The sequence below is a fragment of the Montipora foliosa genome, chromosome 9 (assembly GCF_036669935.1).
Source record: "Montipora foliosa isolate CH-2021 chromosome 9, ASM3666993v2, whole genome shotgun sequence".
NCBI lineage: Eukaryota > Metazoa > Cnidaria > Anthozoa > Scleractinia > Acroporidae > Montipora > Montipora foliosa.
In genome coordinates this window covers 26588492-26600991 of record NC_090877.1, presented here as the reverse complement: position 1 = coordinate 26600991, position 12500 = coordinate 26588492, and the positions used below count along the sequence as shown (strand labels likewise).

The 12500-nt window shown below is 39.0% G+C and overlaps 1 protein-coding gene across 1 annotated transcript in view; it reads right to left on the bottom strand.

The window, feature by feature from the left end:
• The window catches only part of LOC137972148 (chromosome transmission fidelity protein 18 homolog), a 98665-nt gene that overhangs the window by 79765 nt on the left and 6400 nt on the right, over positions 1-12500 (bottom strand). Inside the window, exon 3 of the mRNA XM_068818986.1 lies at positions 4801-5096. Within this exon, the coding sequence (XP_068675087.1) occupies positions 4801-5096 (296 nt within the window). The remainder of the gene's footprint in view (positions 1-4800; positions 5097-12500) is intronic.

Here is a 12500-nt window from a genome sequence, read left to right as displayed (position 1 = left end):
TAGAAAATCTGCTCAAAGCTGCTCGAGCCATGGAATCCGCAGACAATCAAACCAGCGAGATCCACAAACTGCAATCACAAGCAGTTAGCTTTGGTCGAAATAGAGCAACCAAGGGTCCACTGAGGGAAAGTTACAAAAGCCAAGCAAAATTTGATTCCTGAAACACTAAATGCAGTCTGTGTGGTAGAAGCTAATCCTGATTTGGGGGCTTGGGGTTCCTGTGCAACAATGTGAAAGGGACATGTATACTCGTCACTATGATTATCATCAGGACCAGCTAGTGTTGAAGTCTCACCAGTAGAGCGGTTTTCAATGTCCACAGATCTGGCATGGTGTTTACCGTTTGAAGACCTTATTGGACAGGTAACTCTACAACGATTGTTGGGTTTCCTGCAACAAACTACGGCGAAGTGATTCATTTTACCATAGTTCAGACACTTTTTACCTTGAGCAGGACAATTTCCTCGATGGGGATATGGATACACCCCTGCCCATAATGGCAGATTCCGAGGCAACAGTGAACATCTTCAGCAAAAGGAACTTTCATAGCTTAAAATACAAATGCTAAAGTGTACCCATACATGTCTACCAAGCTGCTACACCTATGTGGGAAACTCTGAGCCAATGTCATTAGTGAGCATTGCACCTCAAAAGAAACATTCTGTGTTGCAGAGGGATCGTCAGGTTCTATGCTTAGCTAGATAACGTCACGGTTATAAATCTCATCAAAGCTGTGAGTACTGTTGACTAACCTCATGCAAATCTACCACGTGGTGCACCAGATTTCCTTCAGGAATTTCCTCATCTAACGGGTGAATGCAAAGGTGAACCAGTACGCACCCATGCTGATGAGTCTATCAAACTAGTAGCACAGCCACACTGTAACATCACGTTTAATGTCAGGAAACAAATAGAAGAGAAACTGAAGCAGCTGGAAAATGATGGCATTATTGAATTAAATGCGCTGAGAGCCCAACTCCTTGGTTTTCGCCGATTTTTGTTGCAACCAAAGCCCAGAAGCCAGCAAAATCAGACTGTGTGGACATGTGCTCATCATTCCCACCATTGATGATGTACTGTTGGGTCTAAATGACTGTAACTTGTAAAGCAAAATTGACTTAAATCACGGTTACCATCAGATTTCACACCACCCAGACTCAAGACTGTTGACACATTCTCCACTTATGTGGGACTATCCTGATATAAGCTTGCGTCTTCATTTTGGTCTCTCGTGTGCTGCAGAAATCTTTCGAAAGAAAGAGCGTGATGCAATCACCAACTCCATGAGAACGCGGTTACAATCAAGGAAGAGGTACTTTGGTTTTAAAGTCAGCTATTATCCAAATGCTGATGCCACCTTCCAAATACAGAACATTGTTACAAGTGGGGACATTTCCCTCAATCCTGGACAACCGATTCAACCGATAAATTAATGCTCTGTTTGTGGGAAGACTGTTGCTTGAAACCATCGTGGAGTTGAATGTGACATATGTTTGCTGTGGTGCCACATTAAATGTGGTAAGGTGAGTGCCAAAACATACACCCATTTGATAAATGCTTCCCAATTGCAGTGGAATTGTCCCACCTGTTTAACAAACCTACAAACCAATGTCTGTTTAACAAACCTTGAAACCAATGCCTCTATGAGCAAAATGCCTGTGAGTGCCAATTACCAAGAATCTGAAGTTGATGTGTACAAAATGCTAAGGACTCCACTGGGAAATAAGAACTTAAAAATTGGGCACATAAATGTTAATGGTCTTCTTACTAAATTAGCCGATATCCACCTTCTACTTAGAGAAGTGGAATTCGATTTACTGGGAATTACTGAGGCTCATTTAACAGATGAAATATCCAGCAACTTAATTAAAGTTACAGGCTATAACTTAGCAAGGCGTGATAGGACAGGTTCTAAAGGAGGAGGAGTGGTGATATATTACTGCGAGGGTCTGAATGTTTATGAGGACCTGAAAAGGAACACTAACCAAGAACTGGGGGCAGTGTGGTTAAATATTCCCACTCAACCCTAATTGGCTGCTTATATCGTCCACCAAAATGTACTGCCTTCTTCAATTCCCTACATGACCTGCTGAACAGGATTTGGATCAAAAGGAAAAATGTTATCTTGCTTAGTGACTTCAACTCTTATTTGACAAGTGATACTCAGTCCAGGATTCATCACAGGCTGGCAAAAGGCTGAAGAGTATACTTGGCAGCTTTGGATATTCAAACCTTATTGAATCACCAACACCAGTCACTGCTAACTCTAGGTCGTTAATTGACCTTGTCTTATTATTGTTCGTCCTAATCATCGAACAATGATATTCAATGTAAGGAGAAATGTAGACTCGGAAAAATATCCGAGTCCCAGATGGGATTTGAACCCACGACCCTCCGTGATCTAGTCGGATGCTCTAACCACTGAGCTACTGGAGACTCTATGGTGAGCAAGGGTCAATTTGTGGGTCTCGACTGGAACCACATCGCGCGCCTACACAGCCAAGTATTGACTAGTAGCATATTTGAAACTCACTAACAGCATCGCGCTGTCACATTAATGCATATCAAGATGCAGCCAACCAACCTCCAAAGTGAGTGTGTTAAAGATGAAACAACAACAATGATATTCAATGTAAGGAGAAATGTAGACTCGGAAAAATATCCGAGTCCCAGATGGGATTTAAACCCACAACCCTCCGTGATCTAGTCGGATGCTCTAACCACTGAGCGATGCTGTTAGTGAGTTTCAAATGCCGCGCGATGTGGCTCCAGTCGAGACCCACAAATTGACCCTTGCTCACCATAGAGTCTCCAGTAGCTCAGTGGTTAGAGCATCCGACTAGATCACGGAGGGTCGTGGGTTCAAATCCCATCTGGGACTCGGATATTTTTCCGAGTCTACATTTCTCCTTACATTGAATATCATTGTTGTTGTTTCATCTTTAACATAATCATCGAACATCTAATATAATTATTAGCTGGCTCAATAGACCTGGGGATCTGTGATCATCTTAGATATGCAGTATTTTCTAATAGGACGAACAAACGAAAGCCTAAGATAACTTTTGTTAAGAACTATAAATCAATAGACATTGAAAGTCTACAAAAAGACTTAGAGGAGGCCCCATGGCAAATTGTTAATGCTGTTGAGGAAGTTGAGGACAGTGTTCATTTATGGGAGACTATGTTCAAAGAAATTTTGGCTTCTCACATAAAAAGAGGAAAGGTTAACATTACAAATCAATCAGTTTCTTGGATTGACACTGAAATCAGAAAAGCTATGAATCAAATCAAAGGTACAAGTAATCTTATTCCTATTGGAGAAATAGTAGTCAGACTTATTTTATGGGGTTGAATTCCAGCAAAGGGGATCATCTCACATACATGCTTTATTCTGGGTACATACTTGTACCGGTAGTTGCATATGAGAGCCCTCGTGCTGTTACACAATTATCCAGCTGCTATATCACACTATATCTCACCTTATTCAAAGGATCTTCACTGGTTACCAGTAGAGCTTTGGATCGAATTAAAAATTTTACTACTTGTTTTCAAAGCATTAAATGGTATGGCTTCACGCTATATTTGCAATTTCATCAGGAAAAAGGCTTCAACCAGAAGCTCTCTGAGATCCAATGACCTTACTGTGTTTGGCTTTTCTAAAACAAGGGTAAGGGTAAGACCAAGGGTCGGGGTAAGGGTAAGGATACGATACAAAAAGTATCCTAAACATGCATAAAAGCTAACCTTAGGCCTAAACAAAAGTTTAAGGTTAGCTTTTATGCATTTTTAGGATACTTTCTGTATTTGTATCCTTACCCTTACCCTCGTTTTAGCAACGCCGTACTGTGTTAGAGGTCCCTCGGAGCAAATGCAAGAGCTTTCGCTTTTGCTAGTCTACCAAAAATTGGAATAAACTCCCATTGACAATTAGAATGGCCCTGAACTTACATACTTTTAAGAAACATTGAAAGACGTTTTTATTTAAAAAAGCACATGACAATTAGTTACACCTAGATTATTATTTCTTATTTTTTATTTGATTGATTATTGGTTTATTTTAATATAACGTTCTTCTTAATTGCATTTTCGTTTTACATTATAAAGCAGTTTTGAATATTTAACATAAAATGTGCTATATAAATTGATTACCGGGTATTATTACTTTATTACTAATGAATCAAATGTTAATGTAAAGAGGAAAGGATTTTATTTTACCAGGGAACAAATTTTTGACAACCGTTACGGTAACACTTTATTTTTCTCGCTTTATTTTCACGTGGTCGTCATGCCTTAATCGGGGACAAGTGTGAATTAGTTAACTGAGTCGGTGACAGAATGTTTTTTTGTTTTTTCAGTCAAGAAAGCACTATACTGAATTTCTTCATGAAATAATGAATTGCCATGGACGTTTTACAACTTGGGGACTGTACTGTTTGAAGGTAAAAATAATAAAACAACACTTGCACAAGAAATGAATTACAGTCTGCATAATCAAGTATTGTTCCAGCCATGATAGTTAGATTTTGTATTTTTTCCACAGGACTGGTTTGAGAAGCATGCTTTTGTGCCTGCCAGCCAATGATGTTTGTTTTTGTATCATGACCATGCACCCAAGGTAATTATAGTAAGCTCCATTCCCATGATACATAAACATATTGCAGCAAACTTCTAAATATACAGTACATGTACATGTACACGTACGTGTACTGTATTCTTGTTGTAGTTTTGTCAAAAAGAAGGGAATCACTTAAATACCTTTAATTAAATCTTACTTGAAACCCACTCTGGTTGATTTACCTTTGCCTTTACTGATACTTCCTTGTCAGCTTTGATGGACAGGTAAAGCCTCTGTCCATCCATTCTTGTTATGGAAACAGCCTCGCAGCTCATTGGAGGCCTTCGGAACACCTTAAATCTCTCTGGATTTGATAATATCTTTCTGTCAATACTTGTAGAATTGTGAGACTTCAAAGGGCTTGACTGAAGTTGTCGTAATGGACTTTTTACACATCCAGGTTTTGGCAGTTGACGGCTCACATCATGGTCTTTGCTGTTTTGCAGGGGACTAAGACGAGCTCTCTTTTTGCAGGGACCTACAAGAATTAATTTTGTTTCACATATAATGGACTTTCATTCTTTATGAATTAAATGATGTAGTTGTAATGTTGCATATCATGATACTCTTTTACATTACACCTACTTGTAAATACAATGTAATCTGATCAGAAAAAGGCAATTTCTCATGGCATACAATTTTTGTTAGAAAAATTTATATCATTGCTGTACCTAAGTTTCAAACATTTCATAAGAACAGGCAAGGACATCTGGGTGCTTTAATGAAGGTACACTGTACCAATATTGTAAGCTGTTGTCTGAAAGCCTTCAATCCTAGCTTTATTTTCGCGTGGTCGTCGTGCCTTAATCAGGGACAAGTGTGAATTAGTAAACTGAGTCGGTGACAGAATGTTAGGAATAAGTGTGATATGAGGTGTGTTTCCTGGTGTCGGAACAGATGAGTGACGTTTCCCGGCAAACAACAACACAACAAGAAGACAAAGATGGCCGACAACAACCCATGGTTCATACAGGTTTAAAGAACTCTTACTCAAGGACTTTTCCAGGACTTTATCACAAAACTCAAGGGGTCCATTTCCTCAGGCACTTACGTTGTTGTGATGTCGCAATATTACATATTAATTTTTGCACAGTCACACCAGAAAACAATACACATAGTGGAACCACAATAAAACAAACCACTTTATAAAGAAGTCCTTGGTAGCAAAATAAATCATATGGAAACGAACCTCAACATACTGAAACCTTGTTACAGCAAACAATTTGCCCACTGCTGATTATACATGTACATACATACTTTATTTGGTGTCTTATACATTGTACATTGACAACCCTCCAAAAGTCCAATATATCTTTTGTTGGCATTTTTCACAATTGGGATTTTGAATTTTTTATATAAGCATTCAAACAGATTTCCTTTTTTCTTGGTAAACTTGGCAGGAGACTAAGAAGTGCTTTTCATCTTCCGCCTCTTTCTTACACAAAGGGCAGATTCTTTCATTCGGTTTCTTAAAATTAATGGTCTTATGTAATGCCCTGTTTCTATTGCCAAGCCACGATTACTAAGTTGCGGTTTTGTCATGGTGGTTCTCTGCCGGAAGTTTGTGACCTGGTGAAGGTAATCCTCGCATCTGTAATTATCTATTGTTTTGACTTTACTGCAGGTTCGCATTTTGTTGCTTTGATTGGGATCTTTCCTTACATCATTATTCATCTCGCTGAGCCACCTTTGTAATTCAATGTCCTCTAATCTTTGTCTAATAATGCTTACAATTCTTACATCTGAAAAATGTGCTTTTTCCCAAAGATTTTCTAAACCTATATGATATAAAGAGTTTTTGATTTTTTGACTCCAAAGAGCTTTATCTTTAATCCATTTTATGTCATTATAAGCCACTTGAGATGATTTGTAACAATTATTCTCTTCGTGTTTAGCTAAAGTAAGCCAGATTCTGCACTGGGCTTTCCTTGTTTTCCTACTGATACTTATTCACGTTGTCGACAGGAATCTTTATCTGACGGGAACAGCCTCGTGGCAGGGTAAGTAGTTTCTCAGACACTTGCAAGCCTTCTGGCAAGAACTGGTGTTCTGTTTTCCAGTGGGCCACATTCGACCCCACAAGGCACCATGATTGTCTGTCCTGTCGGTACTGTTTGGTTTTGCTTCCCTCTCTTCCAAGCAAACAAAGTTTCCTCTGCTGGGCTCTGTATGAAGTCAACAAATGCACATAACTTCTTCCCTGACACACCCTGGAAAGCTGACCTCATAATGCCCAAAGTTGAACAGTCTTCCTCTCCCTGTGGTCTATCATTGACTACTCCTTCCATGATGTTATAACCAATGATTGGGCACTCTAAGTCATCTCTTGCAACAAGAAGTGGTATTGTCAGTGGTGCGGTTGGTTGAGTATCACAGACAAGCAGGAATTGTACTTCTACCTAATCAATGAATGGTATTCTTTCCCCAGTGGCGGCTCTTAAGTCTGGCTCTGATTCTTTCCTGAGCAACTCTTCAATGCAAAACACAAAATATTTCTCTCTTGATAGTGGGACCTCAGGATATGCCTTCGTCTAGGAAGAGTCAAATCTTTAAGTGCTTCAAAATCTCTCACACCAGGATTAATAGCTCTCACTACAGCATCCACAACATCAGCTTCCTTATATCCTCTCTTTAACACCCCTTCAATTTGCCTCACTAAACTTACAAAGCTTAGTTTGTCCTGTCCTGGTTCCCTGAATTGAACAGTTATTTTTAACTCCCTTTTGAAATCACTTGGTTGGAAAAACAACAGTTTACTCACAGCAAATTCTTACTTACCCTTTTCTGGTGGTACAACTCAGGCTTCCTGACCTGTGGTTTGGTGTTGACTAATTCCAATGGAGGGCAGATGGAGTCATGCTCCGTAATGTACTGTATGAACAAAAGTCCTCCAAGTATTCCCTCTATTCCTCTTTCATTCCCTTCAACTTCTCTTCTAACTATTCTTCGATCAGTGAAACAAGCTTTTTGCTAGATTTCTCCTTCAGGTCATCATCATTGCATCCAACAGTTTTAGCAACCTCTTCCAGATCCTTACTTCCTAACTGGCATATTAGCTCTGTATCTGCACCTGAAGATCCTCGGTCTCCATTGTGCATGTTCCGTCAAGTTACAAACAAATCAAAGGTTTGTTTTTCTGCCATTCCCTCACTCAATTTCTTTAACCACCACGAAAATCCATTGCTAATACACTTTAAGTTTCATTTCTCCTGGACAGGCCCTCAAATGTTACCCGGTGCAGGAACAGATGAGGGATGTTTCCCATTATTACAGGGTTCGCACACTTTTTCAGACCAAAAATTCAAGGACTTTTCAAGGACTTTCAAGGGCCAAATTTTGAAATTTCAAGGACCTCTTTTTTATTTACGTCGATAAATTTACCCATAGAAATGGCCTGACAGTACAATTCTTCCTCATTTTCCGTAACTTACATGCATGAAAACATGGTAACCATTTTCGACCCCACAGCTCGTCGCGTTCGTATGATTATTTTCACTGAAGTTTTCAAAGATTAAAAATGTGGGTCAGAAAAAAATTCAAGGACTGTCAAGGACCAGGAATGAAGAGCAGAGATTTTCAAGGATTTTCAAGGCCTTGAAAATGCACTCTCAAAATTCAAGGTTTAGGGTTACGAACCCTGCATTAAACTACAGTGTACAACACAACATGGAGAGAAAGATGGCAGAAAACAACCTCATGGTCTTTATTACCCATAATGCTCAAAAGTCTTTCTTCTGTACCTAAGAGGGTGGGGTTTCGGTATGGTAACTTGCTACAGGTGAACCAGTAATGAAGACAAGATGACCAGTGAACAGCAAACTGTATTGGTTTAATGGCTTAAACTCACAACAAACGACCATACTACACACGTGCGACTAACAATGCACAGTGGTACAACCACGTTCTCTTCTTCTGTTAACAATAGAAGTAGAACTAATGTGAGAGAGGTCTGATAAACAAATTAAGTGTCTTAAAAAATGTCAGCAGTTCCACTCATACAGGAACGGTCAAAGGTAAGTTGACAGTCTCTCAAAGCTCCATCCGTTGTGTACTGACTGTTGTGTACTGAGTGTGGAAATTCACAAAGAAACTCGTTGGACAGATTACTTTGCAGTTGATGCCACCAAAACTCTTATTGAATGAGTTCCACCACCAGTTCATTTGAAGTTAGAGTTTGGTTTGGTTGAAGACTTCTGCCCCTGCTTACCGAAAAGGATTCTCAATGTGTATGAATGCGTGACTTATCAGGAATGTGTTTCCAAGAATTTTTCAATGTCCAGGTTAGGACTGTTTATCAATAGTATCCTGGTACTGTAATTCAGCAGTTGAAACCACTGAATTCAAGAAAACATAAGTGATGATAAAAGAAATTGCACATAGAAGTGAGCATGAAATATAATTATTTTGATATGTTTTGTCTGCCGTGTAAATAAAGGAGGCTCTATGTCAAGTGCTTCTGTCGGACGCTATTGCTTTGGTTTTGAGAAGTTACACTGTGTGTTTCACCTTCAAATCTCTGATTGAGATCCTACAAGAAAATTCTGAGTGCCTCGAAACTGCATCCTCCATTCTCGAAAACACTGAGGATTGAGTTCTGAGCCGAGACTTTCAACTTACAGTGTACATTATACTGGTACTGTGTGAAGTAGGGACTAACAGACAACGAAGCCCAGGTAGTCCAGATTAACTACTCTAAAATGTACTCTTACACAGGTACTTTAAGGGCCTGCAGGTGCACTGAGGTCTTGGCTCTGAGGCAGCAGTGACTAGCGAATTAGATGACTTCACAGCAAGGAGATATATGTGGAAGCCAGAGGATGTGAGGGGCTTTTTTCATCTGGGGTCATGATGTGTGGGTATTCAGTTTGAGGAGTCAGATGGGTGTAAACAGTGTGCACAAAGAAGCTCAGATGGAGCAGGGAAGAGTAGGTCATGCCACCACCTTCATCCTCAGCAGGGGAAACTAACAGGTTAACCACAGGGGGGACAGTAGGGGGGACAGTCGAACCTCGATTATCCGGACATGCATCTCTGGTCCCAGTTTTCCATATATAATAATTACCAGTAGTCATTTATTTCATGATCCGCAGCAAAACACTTTTCTTTTAAATTATGAGATGAAAGTCTGGCTCGAACTGAATTTTTTCTGCTTCAAATTACAAATCTGTACGTGTTTCATGCTCACACACGCCATAACTAATGCAGTGCATTTCAGTGAGCTTTGCTTGGCTCAGATTTGCTCTGTTGCTATATTTAAGTGAAATTCCATGCTCCATTAGCTCAATCAGCGTGGTTTGAAGAACATGAAGTGGATTCACAAAACGTAACTGATCCATTCTTTCCATAAACGATAAACAGTCAATCATTGTTGAGATTAGAAAATATTATGGAGAAAAAGGAACCAATTTGTCAACTGAATAGGGTGTTCAAACTGGCTTACTTTAGCATTTTAGACCAATGTAAAAACGACTTGATAGCAGATAATTTTTGGGTAACTTTGCAAACAACGATTTGTAATCATTGTTTTACTCCTGCATGATTAAATGTTACTCTTCTCTAACCTATTGTGTTTTGTTTTGGCTGTTTAATATTCATATAGGCCACTTCAGAAAATATCATAATACTCTTTGCTTGTCTCCTCAAATTTTGCATAAGCATTGTTTTTGTTTTCTCTTGGGACCATTGTAGGCCCCAGGAGAAACTAGAAACAATGCTAATGCAACATTTTGAGGGGACAAACATTAAAGAGTATTATGGTATTTTCTGAAGTGGCCTATTTCCGATTATTCAGACTCTCGATTATCCGGACTATTTAGCCCAGTCCCGACGAGTCCGGGTAATCAAGGTTTGACTGTATACTGTAACACTCAGCTAGTATGATTTAACACAGAGTTGCAAAGCAGTTCTTGATTAAGAACCACTCTTCATCAATGCAGACAACGATGTAGTGGTCATGATTTTGGGTCTTATCCCAGTCAGACTTTACATATACCAGGTCTCCAAGATGTAGAGGACTCAGGTAGTACATTCTCTCATAAGCAGGATGAAAGGGTTAATTGATCTTATGTCTAGTGGTAAACCATTCCAGAGTCTCAGTGCTACAGCACAAAATACTCTTTAGCCATATCATATAGTGTTGGTACGAGGAATTAATAATAAATTCTTAAAACTAGAATGCAGTGTTCATGTAGGCTTGTACTGAATGATGAGGTCAGATACATGTAGATAAGATGATGCCAGATCGTTTAAGCACTTGAAAGTAATTAACAAAGTTTTGTAGGTTATACGCTTCTCAACAGGGAGCCAGTGGAGCTCATGAAGAATTGGCAAGATATGATTTTGTTTCTTTGACCCATTAACCAGACATGCAGCTGCATTTTGCACTGATTGAAGACGCTTAATTAGGTTTTAGGGAGACCAGTTGAGAGAGAGTTACAGTAGTCCAGTTTGTTTGTAATGAAGTCACGGATCAGAATTTCTAATGATGATTTGTCCAGGTAAGTGCGAATCCTCCAGATGTTCCTCAAGTGCCAGAATGATGTCTTGCAGACAGAGTTGATATGAGTCTCAAAGGTGAGGGTGTCATCAAACACAACACCAATATTATGACATGAAGCAGTTGGAGTTATACCCTCTTTGCCCACCATAATATTAGAAATGTCAGGAAGTGGTGAATGTCTTGTGTGGAAAACTAAAAGTTCAGCCTTATCATTGTTCAATTTCAAATGGTTACGAGACATCCAAACAGGCGACCTGAAATTAGCGAAGCTATTCTAGGCGGGCCACCTTTCTAAATTAAGTCCTGTCTCTGTTTAAAATCGCAAACTACGTACAAAATAAGAAATCAGTTAATTAGTTAATTAATTACACAGTCAGTTGAAACATGACTAATTACAATTTAAAATGATTAGATTTGAATTTAAATTTAGATTTATTGAAAAGTTACTTTAACTTTAACTAGCGGACGAGAGATATTTGCAAATTCCAGTGCAGCACAAATCAACATTTATCTCCTCAATTTCCATTGGTTTTAAGAGCCGATTTTTGAGTTCACGCTTAAACAGGGTTCTATTTTTGATATGAAGTTTAATTGGGATGCTATTCCACACTCTTACACCCATTCTAGCAAAAGAAAAAATAATAATAGTTGGTTAGTTCTAGAGGCTTTAACATATAGATTACCCGCTGCTGAGAATCTTGTGAAGTGATGATGAACCTGCTCGGAGTGGGCAAAGAGCATAGAAATATTAGAAGGGACACCATGATTGTTAATGTCATGCATCATAGAAGAAACCAAATGATAAGAGAGTATTGTTACTGGTACATGTAGGATTCTGGAGTGAACGATTAGCGGGGCTCTATGACCTTTGCTATCTGCGTGCAAGCCTTGGTCTAATAGACGCACAGTAATGGATAAAGATATTGGTTATTTCAGCCAGATTTTGTGTTACTCCAGAGTTATTAGGGCATTGAAGGGCTGACACTTGTTTTCTGTTTCACTGTCTGTTCAATTCATTTATCCCCTCCCATGTTTTCTTCATATTTTTTACATTTGTAGTGAAGTAATTAAGCTTCATAATACAATCGTTTGCTTAGAGGAGAAAGACTACCAATTCTATACCTACTTAGCTTATATTTTAAGATATCCTGAGTAAAAGTCTATTCTTTTTTTGATAGATTTGTGTAGACCGTATGTAGTTATCCATGACTTGGAGAATTGTTTGGCTTTGCGCTTCGACAAAATCTTGAAAGGAGCGTGTTTATTAACGAGCTTGTTAAGTTTATTATAAAAGGAAGAAAAACATTTACCTACAGATCCATTTGCCATTGAGTTATCCCAGTCAGTTTCCGAGACATTGTTTATAAAGCATTCTTCAGAAAA